The sequence below is a fragment of the Falco biarmicus genome, chromosome 7, assembly GCF_023638135.1.
Source record: "Falco biarmicus isolate bFalBia1 chromosome 7, bFalBia1.pri, whole genome shotgun sequence".
In the NCBI taxonomy this organism is placed as follows: domain Eukaryota; kingdom Metazoa; phylum Chordata; class Aves; order Falconiformes; family Falconidae; genus Falco; species Falco biarmicus.
Genome location: NC_079294.1, coordinates 66,983,908 through 67,006,598, shown reverse-complemented (window position 1 = coordinate 67,006,598; position 22,691 = coordinate 66,983,908). Strand labels below are relative to the sequence as shown.

At 54.2% G+C, this 22,691-nt stretch overlaps 1 protein-coding gene across 1 annotated transcript in view; it reads left to right on the top strand.

Annotated features, from left to right (window-relative positions):
• The first annotated feature begins 210 nt into the window (after positions 1-210).
• Positions 211-22,691, top strand: part of PCSK6 (proprotein convertase subtilisin/kexin type 6) — a 36,324-nt gene continuing 13,843 nt past the window's right edge. The window contains 9 exon segments of the mRNA XM_056346938.1: positions 211-437; positions 6,635-6,739; positions 11,090-11,200; positions 11,866-12,009; positions 12,607-12,683; positions 13,329-13,417; positions 16,545-16,717; positions 20,592-20,804; positions 22,278-22,378. Coding sequence (XP_056202913.1) covers positions 219-437; positions 6,635-6,739; positions 11,090-11,200; positions 11,866-12,009; positions 12,607-12,683; positions 13,329-13,417; positions 16,545-16,717; positions 20,592-20,804; positions 22,278-22,378 — 1,232 coding nt within the window. The 5' untranslated portion in view covers positions 211-218.

The window sequence follows — 22,691 nt, the reverse complement described above, 5'->3', positions numbered from 1 at the left end:
CGGCAGCGGAGCCGGGGCACTGCCCGGGAGCCTGCCCGTCCTACGGGCGCCCGTTTTCCCGGCGCTGCCGCCCGGCCGGGCCCTCCCCGCCGCCTCCGCCAGCCCCCCCGCCCCCCCCCCCCCCCCCCCGGAGCATCCCCCCGCCCCCGCCGGGCTCCGGGGCCGCTTTAAAAGGCGCAGCTCCCCGCTCCGCCCAGCTCGGCACCGCGGAGCGCACCATGCCCGCCGCAGCCGGCCCCGGCCCGGGGAGCGCGGCCGCCCCGCCGCCCGCCCGCCTCTGCCTGCTGGCCCTGGCGCTGCCGCTGGCGCTGGGGCGCGGGGCCGCGGCCGAGCCCGCCCGCACCGTCTACACCAACCACTGGGCCGTGCGGGTGCGGGGGGGGCCCGCCGAGGCCGCCCGCCTCGCCGCTGCCTACGGGTACATCAGCCTGGGGCAGGTAAGGGGCGGCGGGGGCGGGCAGGTGCTGGGGAGCGGGGGCTGCGGGGGGTCCCGGGAGCGGGGAGGCGGCGGGGGGGGTCCCGGGAGCAGGAGCCTGCATGGAATCCCGGGGCGCTGCCGGCGGTCCTGGGACCGGAGAGGCGCCGGGGTTCCCGGGAGCAGGAGCCTGCCGGGGTCCCGGGGAGCTGCCGGGAGTCCCGGGACCGGGGAGGCGCTGGGGTTCCGGAGGAGCTGCCGGGGGTCCCGGGAGCGGGAGCCGGGCCCCGGAGCGCCCGGGACGGGGCCGATGCGGCGGCGCCCCCCGCGGGTACCCTGCCCGCAGCCCGCTCCCGCACCGGCGGCGCGTTGCACAAGTTCCTCCCACCCCGGAAAGTTCCATCTGTGGATTTAACAAACTTTGGACTCTCTGGCCCGGCTTTATCGGAGATTTTGGGAACACGAAGAACTTTTGCTTTCAGTCCCCCGCAGCACGTGGGTGGCTCCAAGGCCACTTTTGTCCCGGCGGCTCCTTTTCCTCTCCATTACTTCGCCCGCTCTGCAGAGCCAGGTGTGGGCTGGTGTCCTCCAGCTCTCGCCTCCCGCACCACCCGGCTGCTCCGCACCGCTCCGCCTGGGCGGCACTGCAGGTTCCTTTCCTGCCCAAGGTGTCTCCTGGGCTATAAATTATAACCTTGCTTTATATCACAACCCTGCTTTTAAGTATAATTAAAGTCACGGGGTGCTGCGTAAGCAAATTTTCAGGGGGGGTGGGTGCTGATCAGGGACACTGGCTTCTGCACTGGTGTCTGTGACCTCCTGTGGGGGATAACCCCTCGTGTCCCACCCTCTGTCTCCTACCTGCTGTGCTTGGCCCTTGTCCCACCAAGGAGAAAATCACATTATTCAAATGCCTCTATCACAGGGCTGGGCGAATGTGGTTGTGCAACCCAAAGGGCTTTTCAGTGCTTATCCCTGTTCAGCCAGAGAATATCTTGATTGAGCTTCCCACTCTCCCGATTTGCATCAGCCTAACGTCAGCTCCTCGGTCAGGGTTTTGCTGTGTCCTTTCCCCACTGTTACATCTGCTCCCTCCTGGCATCCTGGCTTTCCTGAGCTTGTCCCCCGTGGCCCTTGGGCACAATGTGGCCCCGCTGGAGCATCCATCCCTTCCCCCCGCCCCCCCCCCCCCCCGCCAGGCCTTTCCCGGGGCAGCCCGGCTGGAGACCAAGGGAAATATTTCTGTGGTTGCATCAGGGTGTTCCTGGCTCCCGCCTTTCCCGCGGATACTGGGAGCTCGTGCACCACTGGGGCTTCCCCAGCTGTTCTCAACACCCTGCCTTCAGCTCTCCAGCTCCCATGAGCCCCTTGGGCTTTTCCCACAGGAGCTTTTCCAGGGCTAAACTCTGAGGAACCACTTTCCCTGTGTGTGTGCACTTGTGGATGATGTTTGCTGCATTGTGCTCTGGGTTCATGGTGTGCCGAGCCCCGTGGGGGCCTGCGTGCCCTCAGCTTCCCCTGCCGCATCCTCTGCTTGTGGAGCTGCCAGGGACAGCGCTGTCCCTGGTGAGATGTGCCCTCCCAGGGGGCCTGATCCTGTGCAAAACCTGTTGGAAAACCCTGCCAAGGGCATGTCACCCTGCCCTGGGGAGATGTTTGGGTGGAGGCAAGTGCTAGAGTCCAACACGATGAGGGAGGAGGAGAGGGGACGGGTCACGGTGTGGCTCGGCTGGGTGCAAGGGAGGCTCAGCCCTGCACTGGTGGCTTGTGACTTCTTTTCCTCCAAGATGCAATTCCAGGGACTGTTGACATGCTCCTGGCTGGGAAGAGCATCACTGGGATTTGCAGCTTGTGTGTCTGCCCCATACCCAAGCTGTCCCCAAGTGTTCCTGTGCCCAACCCATGCACCAAGACACTCTTAAGTCCTTCTGGGTCATGGCAGTGCGACATTTCCCCAAGGGAATCATTTGTGTCAACTTTTATTTAAGTGAAGCAAACAATTAAACAAAAGGAAAAGCTTTTACACCCCCAGACGCCTGCTTGTTCCTCCCTGCTGGTCTTTGTTTGCTGTGCTGAGCTGGGGCGAGCTGGGACAGGCCCTGGCCGAGGGCTGTGTGGTCCTGGTGCCCTGGGCAGTGCCTTCCCCACTGTCCTGGGGGTGGTGATGAGTCTGTTCCTATCCCAGTAGCAGGATTTACACGAATTTTCCCCTGTGTGGTGTCCAACACTAAGTTTTGGGAAGGCTTGCACCTCCTCAGCAGTCTCACCTGCAGTGCAGGAGGCAGACAGGATTCATTTTGGGCTGGAATTGGAGCTTTCCTGGATTCCAAGGGATGCCGGAGGAATGGTGCCCTCGCAGCCCTGGGCTCAGTCCTTACTGGGCTGAATCCCACTGTGATTATTGAATGATGTTCCCAAAGGCAGGAGCTCAGTGGCTGGAGCCCTCGTCCCCAGTGGGTACGGGTGGTGTCCCCAGGAGGGGAGCAGTCATGGCCTCCCTGACTGGCTCCATCCTGGAGGGCACCAGTGCTGATGCAGCTGTGCTTTGCAGGAATGGGGTGGTGTGGGTGAGATGCTGGAGGACTTTGCTATGATGGGGAGCGAAGGAACAGGCTCAGCAATGCTCTGACTGGCTCTAGTGCTGCCCTCTGTAGCGTCCGGCTCCCCAAAATCTCTCCTTTGCCATGTCTCTAGCTGCAAGTGATCCTGAACCTGCTCAAAATACTAATGGCTGTTAATGAGGCAGGGCAGGCACTGTCTTTGGCATTGGGGGAGCTGGGTGATGCTGCAGGAGCATCTCCTGGGTGCCTCTCCCTGCCCCAGTGCCACCTGTGGAGGGCTTACAGGTGGTACCAGGATTTGGGGGAAAAGGGAAATGGAAAATTCAGGATTGGGAGGTGGTCACACTTCTTGCAGTCTTAATACTGTTAATAACAGTGTTTATAGAGTAATCCCTGTTGGCAAGCATCGCTGGTTCAACCCCCCAGTTAACTCTGAGGCTAAATCAGGCTGCTCAGAGCCTCAGCTGGGTGAGATTTGAAGCTCTCCAAGGATGGAGATCCCACCACCTCCACAGGTCTGTGTGTGACCACCCTACCCAAAGAATTACTCTCTTTATACCCAAATAGGATTTCTCCCCTTGCAACTTGCCTCATCGTTTTCCAGTGCATCTCCATCTCCCCCTAACCACCCAAGTACCGCAGGGGCTACAAATAGCTCCTTCAGCTTCAAGCTCTTCCCCATTTGGACAGATGACATTGGCAAACATGATTTTCTGGAAGTGGAGCCATCGACACCCTCAGCATAGTGAGGATGGCTTTGCAGGGTGCGAAACGTGTTCACGTTGCTTCTGGCTTGCTCCACCTGCAGCCCAGCTGAGCAGGGCAACACAGCCAGGGCTTCCTCTGCCTCAGTTAGAGAGGGGGAAGAAAACCTCCTCGTTTTTGTTGAGGTACATATTCAAATTGCCTTGAAATCTCAAATTTCTCCTGGAACTTCAGCCCAAAACTGTGAATCAATTGGGGAAAATTAGAATTGACTCTTGTGGAAATGAGAACCTCCTGTGCACATTCTTGGCAGAAGTTAGATGTCTGAAAAATCAAGGTTGATCTTTGTAAATGCAGTTGGGGAGGGAACAAGCTTGTCTGGAGCTGCTCAGCATGGTCTCCTGGGCTGCGGTGGGTGGGCTTTGTAACCGCAGTTGGTGGCAACCTGGACTAGCTCCTCTGTGGTGGAGCTGGGACTTTTCAGCACGAGCCACTGGCTGCTCAGAGGCTGAGGGGTGTGATTGCTCAGCTGGCCAGGAAAAGTCAGCCCTTGGTAAAGTCCTGCTACTTGCCTCTTGGGTGCTCCACTGGGTTCTCCGGCATCCCCATCACTGTGGCCGTGGGGTTGTGGTCTTGCTGGTGCTGGATGCAAGAGAAAACCCAGCTCTCCTGGGCGTCTCTGGTACTCCCATCCCCAGGGGTGGCATTGCAGAGCCCTCACTGAGCTGACTGACCTCAAGGAGGAAAACAAATGCTTTTCCTTTAAAAAATCATATGGCATTTTAAAATTTTTCTCCTTAGAATACCTTAGGTGGAAAGGGGCCTCTGGAGGTCGCAGGGTCCCACCTCTGCCCCGAGTAGGGCTGGCTTTTGAGTTAGCCCCAACAAGAGAAGGTTTTTCTTACTTTTTTTCCTTCCATAAGTCCCAGGAGGATAAAGAACCTGGGGCACAGGGTGCTTTTCCTGCTGCTCTGGCCACATATCCCCAGAGCCTGGGATGGGGTCATCACCGTCCCCATCCTCTTACCGATTTGCATCGCATGGTAAGTTTGTATTTATTTCTGAAAAGCCCCGTGCCCATGCCGATGGGGAACAGCTTCTTCAGCTGATGCTTGTTTACAGAGTGTGATCCTGTTATGATGAGTGCCGGAGGGACCGGACATGAGAATAAACTCATTATTATAAACCTGCAAACTGCAGGCTGAGCCGGGGGTGCAGAGCTGAACCACCCGGGCTGCCGGATTGGGATTTCCAGGCAGAGCGAGCAAGAAGCAGGGTAGCATTGCACAAGTTTTCCCTAAAATATAGGGAAGTTGGAGCAACCTCCTTCCCCTTCCTAAGTATAAGTGGATTTGAGGAATGGATTTTAAAAGCCAAATGCATATTGCAATGATCAACCACTTTGCATGTAGATGTTAAAGGAAAATGCCTAGCTATGCTGTAATGCAAAGAAAAAGGCAGGGAGGGGGGGAGTTTTAAATGAACTTGAGTGGAAACAAATTATGAAAATCACACTAACAGCAGTAAAGTCAATGAAACGACATTATGGCATAAAAGGCAGAGCAAAGCTAATTAAATATTTAATGCTTGTAAGAGGTAGTGGCACATCTCAAGGTACTAAATGTGATAAAGATGTTAGTAGTTGTCATCATCTGCCTCAGTATCTGGTTTGGACAAACCTGTTTGCTCCCCACAGTCCCAGTCTGGCCTCAGGGATGTCACCCCGGCTCTTGGGTAGCAGAGGGGGGCTCGTAGCGTGGCTCAGCCCTGGTCCTGGGAGCCAGGTGTAGGGACTGCTGCTAGCTCCCTGCAGCATCCAGCTCCTGGCCATGGGACAGGGTTTCCTGGGAAAGAAAACAAACCTCAGGGAAAAGGGAATTTATAGAAGAGACTCGGCTTGTAGTGAAATTGTGTGACCTGGGAGCTGCGTGTCAGTGAGTGCAGCTTTTGGGTCATTCCCATCCCTACGGCTGTGACTCCCTGTGGGATGCTCATCATGTGGTGCCTGACTGAGATAGCCTGGCTCCTTGTGTACCCCCAGGACTTTATCCATGTTTTTGGGATGGAAAAAGAGGAGTTGCAGCATCTCCAGCTGCCGGGATGAGAGGGCTGGAAGCAGTGCAGCCACCCTGGGGCTTGGCAGGGTGGTGTGGCTGGCATGGTGTATTGATGCAAATGTGGGATGTTTCAGCGCTGTGCAAGAAAAAAACAGGGCAAAAACTTGTAAAAGAGGAGCGTGGGGCTTCCAGAGCTGGAGAGAGCCAGTGGGGCTGCCTTTCCCAGTCGCCTTTGCTCCTGGGCTGCACTTACTGCTGGAGAGGGGCTCTAGGCTGGGGCATGTGTTATACATCCCTTGGAGGGGGTGGTTGGTTTGCTTGGAGAGTTGTGGGTTTTTTTTATTTTTGTTTCCTCCTGCTGCCATCCCTGACTCCAGGCTAAGCACACTGCTGTCCTGTCCTTCCCAGGAGCATCCCAGGGCTAGCAGGAATTGCATTCACTTCTCTTTACGGGGCTGTTCTTGCTGCTGGGGCGAAGCTGGAGAGTCGGGTGGGGAAAGGCAGCATGATGAGGCACAGCTCCCCCGGCTCCGCCACAGCTGCTGAGCTCATTTTTAGCTCATTATTTCTGCTTGGAAGCTGATGGAAGGCAGTTTGCAAAGATGCGTTTAATGGGTGAAAATTCATAAAAATGTTTTCCGGGCTCTGTTGTGCTGGTGCAGCATCCAGCCACCAGCGCTGTTTGCCACGGTGGTGGCACGGGGGTTACTGCCAGCATCCCACATCCCTTCCCTGAACCCTGGCTGTGCCAGGGAGCTTTGTATGAGCAAGGGATTGCGGTGTGGGGCACAGCTGCATTGGTGCACAAAGGGGATGCTGCCAGCACTGAAATGAGGGGCACCACAGGAAAACCTCATTTTATTTTATTTTTTTACAAAACCCTTCTCTTTTTGCAGATCGGGAGCTTGGAAAACTACTATCACTTTCACCACAGCAAGACGTTTAAGCGTTCGACGCTGAGCAGCCGGGGACCACACAACTTCCTCCGCATGGACCCCAAGGTACGGGGCCGGGCAGCCTGGGGTCCCCCTGCCTCTGTGGGTGCTGGCAGGATGGGGGTCCCCACTTCCCCCTGGAGGAGTCTGTTGGCTTGGTCTGGGTCAAGCGTGAGCCCAGGCATCTTGTGATGACATGTTATCCTTGAACCACAGCCCTGTGCATGCACGGGGTGACTCATTGGACATGGGTATGTCGATTGGTGATGAAAAATACTTAAAGTGACTAAATGCTAACATCTGCCTGAAAGGCGGGAGGAAGAAAAAGGGGGAAAAGCCTTCCAGGACAGAAAGGCTGTTGCATGCTTGGGGTGTTGATCCAGTTGCCACAACACTTGCTGCCTCAATGGTTGCTATGTGTGAAATCCTTGGCAATAGCTCTGCATTGCTTTTTCCTAGAGCAAGCATCCAAAGGGATTTTCAGCGCAGCTGAATTGACAAAAGTAATGGGGAGGTGGGGGGGAGAAGGCAAGGAGGGACAGGCGGGACTTGGGTGAGCTGGGCTTGGGGTGGCGGGGAAGGGCTGTGGCTCTGCCTCCACTTTCCTCCTCCCTCAGCTCCACTGGGTGCTAGAGTCCTGTGAGATATTACTTCTGCAGAGCGGGGAAGGGTTGATGTGTGGGGAGGGTCTGTATTTTGTGGGGAGGGGGACATAAACTCAGGAAAATCCATCGCGGTGAAGATACCTGTGCTGCAGCGAGGTGCTGGTGCTTGCACTGATCCCCGGCCACGCTTGGGATGCTCTTTCCCAAGACATTTCCAACTCACCCAGCACAACATGTACCATCTGCATCTCTCCAGACCCACGCAGCGCCCTGCTTTCCCCAGCCAGCCGACTTTCCGGAGAGATTTGCTGTTAAATATTTAGACAGGGTCTGTAGCACATTTCTGAGGAGGCACACGTGTGGCTGCCTTGCCAGCAGGGGAAACCTCAGCAAGGAGAGCGTCAGTGCCCTGGAAGTGTGCTGGGCTCTAATTAAAGCTGTTTGCCCCCGGGGAGGTGCACAGGCACCCCAGCAAATGAGAAATTAAGCTCTGCAATTGAAATACCTCCATTTAAATCAGTCGAGTTATAATGCAAACCGAATCAATTGGCTTTTACTCCTATTAACGTTTACCTTGTCTTGTTCTATGGACTGCAAGCTAGAGCAATTAGCTCCTGTTCTTAGTCCTTTGTTATCACTTGGAGTTCCAGACCTCTTAGCATGTGTGATCTCTTCCCATCTCCCATGCACATTTGCAAATCATTGTGGAGATGTCTCGGCATCTGGATGGCACTGGCTTAGCTGTGTGGTGCAGGAGAATATCACCATGAGGCACAAGGAACCATGAGCTGGAATAGCGAAGATAGAAACAAGTCTTGCAGAAATCCCAAAGAACCAGCGGATCTGATCATTTGCAGATGTTGGGTGGTTCGTGCCTTCCAGGGGCTATTGTTTCCAGCGCAGTTATTTATCTGTTTGTTCTGCCGTGGAGGCTGGTGGCATGACAGCCAGGTCCTGGCAAGAGGACCACGGCCGAGCCCTCCATCCCAGGGATTTGGGTAGCTGGGGAGGGGGAGACCTAGCGAACATGGGGCAGCACCCAGGGTCCTGGTCCCCATGGGACCACACTGCTGCTGAGCTCTCCTCTTGCCCAAGAGCCCCCCGTGGCCGGTGCCTGCTCTGTTGGGGGCTGATATGAGCCAAGCGATGTGGCAGGTGATGGAAAGCAGGAGGGACATAGCAAATCCAGTGAATCCGGGGGCAGTTTGTGGCGGTGAGAGTAAGAGGTGCAGAGGGACAGTGGGATGCAGGATGGGGTCATGCCATGCTGTGCCACCCCTCTCAGGCTCCACTCGTGGCTCTCATCATTGTAAACACTCCTGGCTTGCTGGGATGCTCCTGTTGGTCCTTGCAGTGCTTGAGCCTTCAGCCTCACTGCTCCAGTCTCTTAATCCTTATCGGAGGATGTCACAGCCTCAGTCCCTGTGCCTCTGGCCATGTCCTGGAGCAAAATTAACCCCACCTAAATTACTTCTGCTGTGCTTTATGGCAAACATGCTGGAGTCATCTTGTTCGTCCTGGATCTCTGCTTTAATTGCTGCACATCCACTGGAACAAGCCAGGCTATTGCTTTTCTGGAGTCACATAGGGGGTTGCATCCTCACCTATGCTGGTTATAGTGTTTGGTGGAGCTGCCCTGGGTGATGGGATCCCTGCATCACCCACTGAAAATCTCAAAGTAAGGGGGAACATAAAAAGCTGCCTCTGTTTCCAGCAAGGGTGAAGGATTAGACTTGGTGTACACCTTGTGCCTCCTCGCAGGGTCCTTTGGTGCCACTCACAGTTACCTCGTTATTGCTGATTAGGGTTTGCAGAGGCAGAGCAGGGACCCCCTGGGCTCAGAACTTTGTTGTAACAGTTTTGGTCATTTCTAATAGTAAAAAGATATATTTTTTTTTTAATTTCCGAGAAGCTTTTCCCCGCACCCTGGAGGAGTGATGGAAGTTGGTCTGAGTTTCACAAGCTGTGGGAGCTGTTGCAGGGATGCCCCGGGCTCCTTCCTGCTCCCCCGTTGTCTTCCCACACCAGCTGCATGGATTTAGCAACTCTCCCTTGAAATCAATGCCATTAAACCACTGATTTATCTGTGTCCACACAAGACTTCTCCATCGACTCCCGGCTGGCAGTGCTGGGGTCGATCAGGAGCATTTTTAAGATGAAGATGTCCCCAGGAGGCACCGCAGCTTGTGGCAAAACCCTGAAAAATCCCATGTCTTCCCGTTGTTACTGCATCCAACAAAAGGACAGGCGATCGCTGTGGCTTGGCCAGTGAGACCTGCGGTAACACTGCCGAAGAGTGCTGCTTTAAGGAGCCATGTCCTCTATTTAACATACATATTTTATTTTTTTTGTTAGCTAGACCATGGAGTTGTATTTTTGCTTCCAATGCTTAAATCCATCGTTGTATAACCAAAGCAGGATGCTGTCGTCAGCCGAGGCAGCATGGAAACTCATTTTTCTATGAAATATATATATATTTTTCCATTTTGACAGTATTTTTTTCTTTAAAATATGTATGAGTTTAAAAACCAAGCTCTAGGCTGGAAACTGCTGGGTTTCTGATACGCACAGCTCCCCATCCACCTCCATCCAAGTCAGACAGCTATAAACCGTGCAAGAAGAACGTGGTTCAGCCGACAGTTTTACATAAATAAGCCCAACAAAAACTTGCAATTTGGATTTTTATTCTTTTAGTTACAAAACCTTAGTCACAAGAATAGAAACATCCCACAAGCAGCTCTGCTGTTCCCAAAAGACCCTGAGAAAGTGTCTGGCAAGGAGGGACGTGCCACGAAGCCCCACCAGCTCATCCGCTGGTCCTTCCCTTCTCCCCCCAGCATAAGCACATGTGAAGATTTGGTCTATAAATTATTTTTACAACCTATTTTCAAGAAACCTGGACTTTATCTGCATGCTGAAGGCAGGAGAGCCCTTTTTGTGGGTAATGAAGGGCCTGGGGGAAAAAACGCTCGCTGGGGATGGGATGCGGCTGCTCCTGAACTGGTACCTTAGGCAGCTCCCGCTGCAGCGGCGCAGGCAAACACCAGCGTTTCCCAATCCCAGCCTTTTCCGGCTCATTTCCCGTTTGATCTCTCTGTATGTCATGCCCCACTGAAAAGCAAACAAATGTCAGAGCAGTCAGCCCCAAGGCCACATCGCCCGCAGCTGGTGCCAAAAATGCCTGTCTGGAGCTGGCCACGTCCCCTGAGAGTTGCCACAGCCATGTGTGGTCATCCTGTATTTTTGGGAAATGTGTGTTGTGCTGGGATAAAGCCCTTGATTTTGTTATTTTATCAGGAGGAGAGGAGCTCTAAGGATGAGCAGCCCTGGAGCCAGGTGCTGGAGTTTTGGGGCTGAGCTACTGCTGCTGCCTCCCAGCTGGGGGGAAGGATCAGCCCCAAAATTAAGCAAGAAACCTGAATCTTCTCCAGCACTTTGACTAAACACTGAAATATGTGGTTCATCTCTAGCGGGACCTCAGCACGTGCTTCAGTGCTTCGTTAAGCCGGCGGGGGTTTAGGCACGCGCTTGGAGGCGACGTTACTTGTGCTCAAGGGTTTTGCTGCACCAGGAGAGGAATCTGGTCCCTGGCACAGAGACCACACAGAGCTGAGCTTGCCCTGTCCGCCTGCCTATCCATCCTTTATCCCCCAAAATGGAGCTACTACCTCTGCAGCAGCTTTGGCCAAGGAGATGGGGTTTTGCTGGATCTTGGGGTGATGCTGGGATGGGTGGAGGCTGCAGTTTGCACTGCTTCTGCGTCCCCCATCCCATTGCAGCGGGCGATGCTGACCCACGGCTCTGCTTGCAGGTGGACTGGCTGCAGCAGCAGGAGGTGAAGCGGCGGGTGAAGAGGCAGGTCCGAGGCGAGCCGCATGCCCTGCCCTTCAACGACCCAGTGTGGCCCAACATGTGGTACCTGGTGGGTATCTCCCGGCTGCCGCCCCATGAGGAACCCGCTGCTTTACAGCCGGGCAGGGGATTTGTTTTTAATTAAACGCATCATCAATCTTTGCTCAGTCTGGCCAGTAACGAAACACCTTAATCTCAGCAAATGTGCTTGGCAGCAGCATTTAAAAATTGTACATTAGTATATGTGAGAGTCTAGTCTGAAGTGTTTTACCATCATTAACAGCCCCTCGTTATGGCCTGCGCAGCGAAGGCTGGGGAGCAGCACTGCTGCATTTTACCTGTGTTTGCTGCAATATCCGTTTGCTGCAAATAGAGCTGCAACCATCTATTGGCAATATCATTTTTCTTCTGCCTGCTTCGTTGGTCTGTGTTTGACAAGAAAATTCATTGAAAATTAAGAGCAGAAAGGAAATGAACACTTCAAAACTAAAGAGCCCTCAGTATTTGAAATAGAAGAGGAAAAAAATAATAGGGAGAAAGTGCGGCCTGGATTAACTGCTGCTGGATGGCTTTGATCAGTGGAGTAAAGTTATAACAAATCATATGAGTTATATGGCAGGGGGTGGGATGTAAATATATTTTCTGGTTGATTAAATGAGCTCGCAGCCTGGCTGCTCACTTAGATAGGCCGAAATGGGCTTGCAGCCCTTTTGTAGCTGTGTTTTTTCCCCCTAGCACTGTAGTGATAAAAGCAGTCGCTGCAGGTCGGAGATGAACATCCTGGCAGCCTGGCAGAGGGGCTACACTGGCAAAAACGTGGTGGTCACCATCCTCGATGACGGCATAGAGAGGAACCACCCTGACCTCCTGCAAAACTATGTGAGCTGGGGGGGGACGGGCTGGGGCTGGCTGGCTGGGGCTGGTCCTCGCAGTGAATTGATTTATGGAGAATTTCAGCATGTAAACACAGCTTAAGTCTGTGCATTGGCAGATTAGTAGAATAGTGTTTTTTTTTTAAAAAAAAAAAAGCTCAAGATGTTTTTAAGAAGGAAACGAGCTTTTTAGACAAGAGGGTTTGGGGAAAACTCCCTTTGCAGCTGCCTGGGAAGTGGCCGCCTCCCTCCGGCTCACCAGGGCAGAGCCAAAAACCTGCATGAACCCGCACAGCCCCAGCTCAAACCCCAGACGGCTGCGGGGGGGGACGACGGACGGTGCTGGAACCAGCAGAATTTGGGGTTCAGAGGAGCTGTCCCTGACACAGCAGGCTGTTTCCCTTGGGGAAAAATGCAGGGCTGCAGCACAGATCTATCCTGAGCAAATAGTCAGAAACCAAGGGGAAAATGGCATTTTGTGCCCGGCTTGGCTCTGCTGCCCATTGGGCTGGCTGCAGGTGAAGCAGGACCGTGCCACTGCTGAGGCTGCTTTGTCCTGCGCTCTGCTGGTAAATCGGGTCTAATGGTGGCAATATGTTTTCAGGACCCTCTTGCAAGCTACGATGTCAACGGGAACGACCACGACCCAACTCCACGCTATGATGCCAGCAATGAGAATAAGTACGTAGTGCTAATTGCCACGGAGCCGGTGGCTGTGTGACCGGGTCATGCGGGAGTCCCCGGGGCTGGGTGGCCCCCCTGGGGGGTCTTCCAGGTCTGTAGCCTTTCCTCATCCCCAGCACTGCAGAGGATGCTGCGTTATGGGCTTTGCACAGGGTCATTGCGTTTAATGCAAATGCAGCCTGTGGCAACTGTGCTAATTGCGAATGAGCCCTTGGGCCACAAAACAACAGGTTGGGAGTCGGGGGTTTCTCACCATGATCAGGGATTAAACCACGAGTTGAGCTGGGTGGGTTAGATGTCAAAGCTTGGATGTGCTTTCTGAGCTCCAGTTAAAGCAGGATGGGCACGTGGTGGCAGATGTGGAAACGAAATGGGAATGCAAAGAGCAGATTGCACCTCCATGCAAGATGCAAAGAGCAAATTGCATCGAGGTGCAAAATGCAAACAGCAAATTGCTTTCTGCATTGGTTTCATCCATCCCCTGGCTCCTTGCTGTGGGTTTTGGGTAAAGGCTCTCCAGCTCTTGGGGGCATTTCCCTCCACTGCTCCGGCCTCGGGACTGGTTTCTGAGTGCTGAGTGGGGGTTGGCTGGAGGGATCCTTTGCCATGGGGCACCAGCTCATGGGGGATTTCTCTTTGCAGGCATGGCACTCGCTGTGCGGGGGAAGTGGCAGCGGCGGCAAACAACTCGTACTGCGTCGTGGGCATTGCCTACAATGCACGCATTGGAGGTGAGGCTGGCACCTGCCTGCAGCTCCCCTGCCCTTCGCCATCTCCCCAAGGGACTGCAGCCACCCTGGCTGCGCCGGTGGGCTCCCGGGGTGGGTGGTAGGATGCGGTTCCCCCAAATATTGCCAGGAGAGTCTCCTCCTTCGTGCCCTGGCTGCAGGGAGCCCCGGGGGAGCTTGGGGGAGGATGGGGTGATAGGGGGTTGAGGGGACCCTGGCTCCATGTATTTCAGGGTGGAGACCTTCTGCTTGGGCTGCATCCTTGCTGTGAGGATGCGTGTGGATTGAGGGTGTGGTGGTTTCACCCCAACAGTCCACGGCTGCTCACAGGGGGGCTGTGCCTGGGGTGGCTGCATTTGCTGTGGTCAGTGGTGCTGGTTTAGCTTCAGAGCTGAAATCACCTGTTTGTGAGGTTAATGTCTTCAGATGAGCCGCTTGTGGTGGGGGGTCTGGAGGGACCCCCAAAGTACCTTCGTGGTGAAAAAACCAAGGGGGGGGGGGCAGGGCAGGGCTGTACAGCGCGGGGGACCTTCGCCTGGTCCCTCAAATAACACAATGCGCGGGAAGCAAATGAATGTTTATCACCAAATTGGAGGTATATATGGTATAGCACCTGCCACGGAGATGGGGGTGTCGGGGGCTTGGGAGTGCGGTGTCCCATCTGTGTGGCTGGCAGGACCATGCAGGAGACAGATGCCTGGAACGGGGTCCTCGCCAGGGGATTTAGCCCCATCTCTGGCACGGGTGGAACAGGAGGGTTTTATTTCTGCAACCCCTCCTGCCACCCCAGCGCTGGGAGAAGTCACCATCAGGAGCATGGACCCAAGCGCCCATGGGTGGATTCAGGGCTGAGTTCCTTTTCTCAGCTTGTTCACCCTGGCTGTGCAAGAAGAGCATTTTTAAGGGTTGTGTCTGCACTGGGACCATGCCCGCACGAGTCCTGCTCCTGGCCAAGCACCATCAATGGTTCCCTGTGCCGGGAAAATCCCCTGAGGGAAGAAATAACCCTGGGGAGGGTGAATGGCAGGGTGGCACGGGCTTCTTAGCAAGATGGCTTCTTGCTTCTTAGAAGCTCCTTGCCTCTAAAAATTCACCTCCCAGCACACGCCAAACAGCAGCAGAGCAAGGCAAATCTCCTGGGGGGGTTTAGAGCAGTTCTGCATCCTGCAGGATCAGGCCATTGCCTTCGTGCTCCTTTTCAAGCCCATTTCTCTGCAGCAGCCATGGAGAAGAGCGTTACTTGTTGACTTTATAACGACCTATGGGTCTCATTTTAATTTGCTGCCTTTAACGAGTGCCTTGCCTTGGGGGTGTGCTGGGGAGGTGTTGAGTGAGATAAGGCACCTGGCAGAGGGCTGGGGCCGTGGGCTTCCCACAGCATGAACAGGCAAAGGGGAAAAATAAAATCATAGCCATATCAAGTTTGGGATCATGGAGGAAAGTACTCTTTAGCTGCAGCGAGAGTGATTTTAGATGGATTACGCAAATAAAGCAGCGATTAATGAGCAGAACTTGTTGGGGAAGCCTATTTGTCACACTCAGAAAGCTACCATCTAATTTTACTGGCTGCTCTTCAGCGCTCTTGCGTTTCTTTTTATTTGCTCCAGGCAAAATGCATTGCTGCTCAAGAAACAAAAAGGGCTCCAGCTATTCCTCCTCCTCCTTTCCCCTTCCTCAGACGCTTGCTTTGGAGGCCAGTATGGCTCCCTGCGTGGCAAAGAGCTCATTTATTTTGCAGCATCCTTCCCCCCTCCCTCCTGCTCCCCATTATTTAACCTGGGGTTTTCTGCATTTGTGGGTGGTTGTCTCTGGGCTGGCTTTGGGCTGTTTTGGGCTGACTTTGAGCTAAATTTGGGTTGGCTTTGGGTTGACTTGAAGCTGACTTTGGGCTCGCTGATGAATGTGCCCATATTTAGCAAGTGCAGAAAACCATCCCTCAAGTGGTTTTACTTGCTGCGCCGCAGCTGGGCACGGCTCAGACACGGGGCTCAGCTTTTCACTCCTTCTCCTCATATTTTCTTGTTAACATGACAAAGAGAGGAAGTTTTTGGGAACTGCTCTGCTCCTTGGTTTTATATTTCTAAGCTTGTTTTTGGCTGGTAGGGGACAGCGCTGGAAAGAGATATTTGAGTTGACTGGTGTCCAGAGTGCAGCTGCAGCTGTAATGACATCTGCCTGCATTTGTTTGCTTTAAGAAAAAATACATGTGGAAGGGGAAATGCATTTTTATAAACCAGACTCTCCCTGGCTGGCGAAATAGGATGCTGAAATTTTCAGCATCTCTTGTCCTGTAAGGACTGTTTCTGGGCAGTCCTTTGGGGTGCCTGGCACCCTCTGCCCACCGTGCAAGGGGGAAATCCGGCGGGGAAAGGGTGATGGGCAGCAGAGAGGGTTGTAACCCTCACGTTGCAGCAGTTGGAGGCTGGGGGTGTGCAGCAATCCCCCCAGCTGGTCCTGCCACGGTTGGTGGGCTCTGCCCGTGAGCCGCCCTGGCTGGTGCCTGTGGGTATTCCCAGCCTCAAGTGAGGTTATCCCAGGTGGCATCGTCGTCCTGTCATGGGCTGGGGTCCTGGCTCTGCTTTGTGCAGACCACAGCCTGGGGGTTCTCCTGGAGCTTCTCCTCCTCCCAGGCACCGCTGGCATCAGCTGGGCAGTAACAGGCTTCGGGAACAGTCACAGTTGTCCCCACTCATGGGGAGAGGCTTCATCCTGCTGGTGTGCCCAAAGCCAAGAGTCTGTGAGCATTCAGGAAACACTGGTATCTTCCAGGTGGAGGAGTGAATTAGCTGATTAATTACAAGGAGGAAAAATTTTTTTAGCAGGGGGATTTTGCCACCAGCAAGTGCAGCACCGCTTCTACTGCCCAATCCCCCCCGATGGAGGGGAAGTAAATGTTAACCCCCCTTTCTCCATCACTTGCCATGAAGCCAACAACACAGAAACCTTTCCAAAATAGCTCCCCAGCATCCCTCCGCTGGGCTCGTTAGCGTGCGGGGCCGCGGGTTGAAGCTATTCCAGGCGCGCTCAAGCCATGTGGTTTCTGCCGCCGTTAACAAAACCCTTTGATTGCAATCCTCGCACTTTCATCCAAGCCATTAAGCCCTAATGTCTGATGTTTTTGTGCTTTTAGGCATTCGTATGTTAGATGGCGATGTAACAGATGTTGTTGAAGCGAAGTCGCTTGGCATCAGACCCGATTACATTGACATTTACAGCGCGAGCTGGGGGCCAGATGATGATGGGAAGACAGTTGATGGACCTGGTCTATTGGCCAAACAGGCTTTTGAGCATGGCATTAAAAAGGTGTGGATCCTGCAGCGCCCAGACGCGCTCGCCCTCCTCCTCCTGCCCCATGGGGAATGCGTGCCAGGGCCATGGCTGGCCCGGGGTCTGGCGCGGGGACGGGCGGCTCAGCCCCCCGAGGCGATGGCATCGCTAGGGCCGGGGTGGGGGTGGGGGGGGCGAATCATCTCTAATTTTTCCTAGTTTTCCCCGGCGTCCCTAAGAGCTCCGGTGGATTTTGCAGCTGAGGGTGGTGACGGCGGGAGGTGCCCAGCGATGGCGCGGCCCCGGCAGGACCCCTCAGCACGGCCGGCTGCTGGGCAGAGCTCCGGCAGGGCAGGCAGGCCCCAGGTTGAGTTGCGAAGCTCTGCCGGGCTGAGAAAGCCAAAGCTGTTCTTGGAGGGGGGGTGACTTTGCACCTCAAAATATCCCCCCGGGTGCTGGTATGGAGGGAAGTGGCTGCCCCCCCGGCATCTTCATCCCCTGCTCCTTCACCCTCCCCAGGGCCCCGGTATCCTCTCCCAGGGGTCTCCATCACACTAAGCATTTCCCTGGTTTTCAACCCAGACTAGTGGCCGTGTCATGGCTGGGGAGGCGACACGGGTGCCGCCACAGAATCCGGCCACGGGGGCACAGGAGAAATTCAGATTATTGTCCCTGAAGTCCTCCAGTGAGAGTTTTCAGCTGGTGTCATATGTGATTGACAGCTGTCAGTCCCCATTGGGGATCTCCTGGCCTTCCTGTGCCCCTTCTCTTTTTGGGCGATTTTAAAAAATGCCCAATATTGGCTAAAAGCATCAGGAAAAAGACCTTTCTTGGCAGCTCGGCAGGTGCCGCAGGAAGTGTTGCGGCAGCTTGGGACTCTGCAGCGAGTGTCCCCTGGGTGCTTTGGCAAATTTGGGGTTGGGGTTTTGCCGCTGGCAGCCCCAGGCTGGGCTTGGAACCCCTGCCCATTTTGCTCCCTGCCTCCACTCCTGCCTCTGCTGCCTCTTCTCGAAGTGCACAGGGATTTGGGGTGGCCACGGGCCGGCGAGCGCAGCCTGCCTGTTATCTAAAAATAGGGTGGAGTGTTTTTCCCACTATTTACTTGATTTCCTGCCGGGGCGGTGAGCCTGCCGAGGAACCCATTGAAGTGCTGGGGAGTTCACGCCGTGTCAATACGGGGGAAACAAGCTGCTTTTTAGACCTTATTTTTCCATGCTGGATCAAATGGGCGGCAGCAGGGTACTTGCCCGGCACAGCCCCGCTGTTTCGGGATGCTTGTTTCTGTCTCCCAGGGGATTTCAGACCCTGTCAGCCTTATTTCTGCCCCCCCCCACTGCCACATGTATTTGTGGCACCCACTGTCCTGCATGCACAGCTCTTAATTACCAACTTCTTAAATAACGAGGAAAGCTGCAAGCAGATAGTTAGCTGCCACCTTTAGCCCGAGTGAACAGCTGTAACTGAGTTATAAATCCTTAAAATTGAGTTTTTAATGGAAACATTAAAATAACCTTTATCTATTAGCGATAGGACTGCACTGGGGTAATTTATCCTCTTGTTTCTCGCTCCAGCCACACACACCTTATTAGTTCCCAAGCTAACAGGGGGATATTTATCCTGGGCGCTCTCATGGAGTGCCGTTGGGCAGACACCCAAGCCCCAGCTGCTCCATGGAAGCGGGGAGATGCTGTGCATCTCACATCCAACCAATGTGCTGATGGGGTGAGCCGGAGCATCCCCAGCCTTGGCCAGGGAGGGATTCCCTGGTTTAAATGATCTGGATCCAGGCTTTGTAGTGGCCAGGAGCCCCTCACCAGGATGGTGTTGGCTTAGGAGGATGGTAAATGAAGGAGATGGGTGTTTGGGGTCTGCTTGTGAAAATCTTGGTAGTTGTTTGTTGGAGGGCAAAGGGTAAGAGTGGCTTTATTGAATCCAAGGGAGTTGCAATACGCGGTGAGCTCACTCTGCTGGGAAACACTGTCAGGTGTTAGATGTGTGTTGCTCTAGTGTCATTGATATGCCTGTTTGTGTCCTCGTGCAACCATGCTGGCTCCGAACCCACTTTTCTCCAGCGCAGCCCTGCCTGGGCATCATGGGGGTGTGGGGTTTGGACCAGAACCGAGCAGCCTTTCCCAGCACCCGCAGCTGCAACGCTCGAGGTGCAGGGTACAAGGGAGGTCTGGGCCCCCCATCTACTGATCCAAATCAAAATCGTTGCTACATCTCCGCACGCCTTTGGCGATTGGTGCCTGGTTTTATTCCTCCAGTTAGTGATTTAGGAGAGACTGAGTTGCATGCAGCAGGGCTTATCCTTGGAGATGGGTGGATTTTAGTGTTGGAGAGCCGGATGGCCACTGCCTGCACTGAGCACGGGGGCTGGGATGCTGCTGCCTCGGAGATCCAGGGAACCCTGGAAGGTGGGACTGGAGATGCCAGCAGCAAGCTTGGTGGGCTGGCAAGCTGAGTTGAGCTCTCCGTGATGCGGGGCAGGGCAGTAATTCCCTTTGCAACTGCACTTTTTCTTGAAGAGTCCCAGACAGCTCTATTAATCTTTGCTAGGGAAATACCCACCCAGTTTGGCTGCGAGGCAGCCCAGATAATGAAAACTTTCATAAAGTAACAAGAGAGCCTGACTTAGCCTGTGTATCCAGAGGCAGGGTCAGCTCGGAGAGCCTCTGCCCCAGGAGGAGGGCGAGACAGGTAATAAACCATCCCTCTCCCCCCGGTGCTTAAAACCCACAATAAATCCCAGTGAATTCCTCTGGAGCAAAGCTGGTTTTTTTATTTATTATGATTATTCTTCTTATTATTTTTTGTGGAGGAAGCTGCCACAGAGCAGTGGGAGGGAGGTAAACACCAGATCTGCCCAGTCTAGCGCTGAAATCTCTCCGTGGCAGGAGTAGCCGCGGGGAGGATGAGGCTGCTCCGCCGCTGCCGCCGTGTGCTTCCATCGCCTGCCAAGCCCTCCCCGGAGAGCCCTGCCTTGCGAGGCGTGGAAGCAACCCAGCCACTTCATTTCCTGCCCCAAACCCCCTTGGGCCACCAAAAATCCTCCCTTGGGACTGTGGCAGGCTGTTTGTGAATCCCCAGGGGGCTGGGTTATTCCTGGGTGCCCTTGGCAGCAGTTTGGATGGAGGGGGTGAGTGGGGCTTGCCCCTGCGCCATCGCCTTCATTAGGGGCCCTTCGTTGGCACTGCGGCCACCGCTGCTGGGCGGGATTTTCCCGCAGCTCCGGGGAGGTCTGGGCAGCTGGTGCACCCCTCCCACCCCCCCAATTCCCGGTGGGCTCCTGCAGCTGTACCCGGTGGGGATGGCTCCATCAGATGTTCCTGCCAAGCGGTGGGGAGGAGAGAAAAGGCCAGGATTGAAAAAATAAAAAACATACAAAAGGAACCTAAAAGATAGGTCAGGGGATCGTTTCTGGTAGTTTGGGTGGGTTCGCAATGAGCTTTGTGGGCTCAAGATGAGGGAGACATGGGTTTTGGGGCTGTCCCTGCCAGTTCCTCCCACAGGGCCATCCCTGCACCCCAGAAAGCACCGTGCCGGGTGTTACTGCTTTGTCCAGGGGCTCTGAGCACCTGAGATGTTTTCCCCCAGGAGAGACCATGGAAGATGCCAAAATCCCTGTCGCCGGAGGCTCTCCCATCCTCGCGGGGAGCTGCTGCCTGTAAAACAGGGGCTGGTTGAGCTGAGGGACACGTTTGCAGGTGTTGATGCAGGGGGCTGAGCGCTGGACAGGATGGGACCTATCCTTCCACCCTAACCTAAGCCCATATCCAGACCCAAACCCAGGCTTACTGACGGCATCCCAGCGCTGGCGGGGGGCTGCCCCCTCCTCCCTGTGCCGAGATGGCCTCTCATCCCAGGCAAATGCCTCCTCTCACCCCCCCTGCCCCCTCTCTGCCCACAGGGCCGCAGGGGTCTGGGGTCCATTTTCGTCTGGGCGTCAGGGAACGGCGGCAGAGAGGGCGATTACTGCTCCTGCGACGGCTACACCAACAGCATCTACACCATCTCCATCAGCAGCACCACCGAGAACGGCTACAAGCCCTGGTACCTGGAGGAGTGTGCCTCCACCCTTGCCACCACCTACAGCAGCGGGGCTTTTTATGAGCGGAAAATAGTAAGTTTTACCCCGATGTCACATGGGGCAGCATCCCCTGGATGTTTTCTACGTGGCTGGGCTGGATGATTGTTCAGTTGTAAGAGCCAAGCTTTGCCCTTAGTCCTGCAGTGAGTTTTGCTTGTGGTTTTTTATGGTGGAGCAAAAATTACTCTTGGGAATTGCTCAGGGATGTGGCTGGTAAATGGGTGAAAGGGCTGGAGGTTTGCAAAAATACTAGTGCAAATATTTACCCGTTCCCCAAAGTGCTTGCTCACTGTCCCTTGCTTAAAAAAAAAAAAAAAAAAAAAAAAAAAAGTTTTGAGGATTTTTAGCCTGAGAGAGAAAAAAGAGGGAGGATGGAGGTGTTTGGTAGGGATGTGGCAACCCCAAATGGGGAGCAGAGATTTTCAGAGCCCAGGAATTGCCTGAGGGTGTATGCACACGTGGATCAGTCTGGTTTTCCCTGCTGCCCAGGCTGTATTTGCCCTGTCCCAACAGCTGCTGTGGTCTCATCACAGCAAGGCCTCTTGTTACCAATGTCCCTGCGCATCATCTGAACCTTGGGCAGTGAGACATCGCCCACTGGCACGGTGCCTTATCCGAGCTGGGAGGGAGTTTTGCACCCAAATTAGGGGATTTTTTGGGGGGAGGAGCATTGTGGGGTTCTTTTACAAGTCTTTTTTAAATTATTTTTATTCAGGAGTGATTTGTTTGGGCCATAAATTATTAATTTCCACCCAGACAACAGTCCAAGTGCCATTTTCATGGCACTCAGGAGCATTTGCATGGCAGATACTAGCACTAGTCTAGTGCTGCTGGAGCATTATGGGGCAAAAAAGCAGCTTCCAGAGGCACTTCGGGGAGAAACTGGGTGGCACGTCACTCCTGCTCAAGAAATCACCAGATTAACTCAAAACCTAGGAGACTTTTAAAAATGTAACCAACAGAGCATCTCTGCCTACCTCCCCTCTCCAAGCTTTTGGTGCTCAAGTATTGTGCTCTCTCCTGAAACAAAAAAGCTGGAAATGGCGCTTTTTCTTGCCTTTTCCTGTCCCATGCAAATGGAAATTCTTGCCCAACACCAGGAGCTGAAGCTTTTAAGGAAAGTGTTTAATATGGCACAGCTCAACATGCACCCATGGGTGCATACTCACGCCAGATCTGTCCCACTCACACTGCTCCATCTGTGACTTTTCCTCCAGCTGATCCACAGTGAAATTGGTTTTTTTTTTTCCCCTTTCAAACAGTTTTTGCACCTTTGAACAAAGGAACATGTAAGCAGGGGTGTTTTCTTCTGTGCCAAGTATATCTGCAGCCCATTTTTGGGGGCTCTGGGCAGCCTGATGGCATGGGAACCATGGCAGGGGTTGGGTACCTGCTGGCTCAGCTCCCTGCTGGCAGCATTCCAAGCAAACCTGGGGTGCTCGGTGGGGTAGTGCCCACGCTGGGAGCATCCCAACAGCGCAGGGGCTGCAGCTCCTCTCTCCACAGGTCACCACAGATCTCCGGCACCGCTGCACAGACGGCCACACTGGCACCTCCGTGTCCGCCCCCATGGTTGCGGGCATCATTGCTTTGGCTTTGGAGGCAAAGTAAGTGTCACCTCGCCACCAGCTTGTGGGGGAAATGTTTCCACATTTAGTATCTGGAGAACAAAATCAGAAAGGAAAAAGGTGGGTGTTTTTCCTCTGGAGCAACTCAAAATGGGGCAAAGTTACTCTAAACTGCTCCTTTTTGGCAAGGTTTGATATGGTGTTGTTGTTTTGCATCTAATCTTCCTGCAGGTGTTTTATTGAGCTAATTCTTCTCTTGTTGCCATCTGTTGAAAAGTTGGGGTTGGTGAGATAAGTCAGGCTTTTCATTTGGTGCATTGAAACTGCTGACAGTCAGCTCCAACAGGAGTTT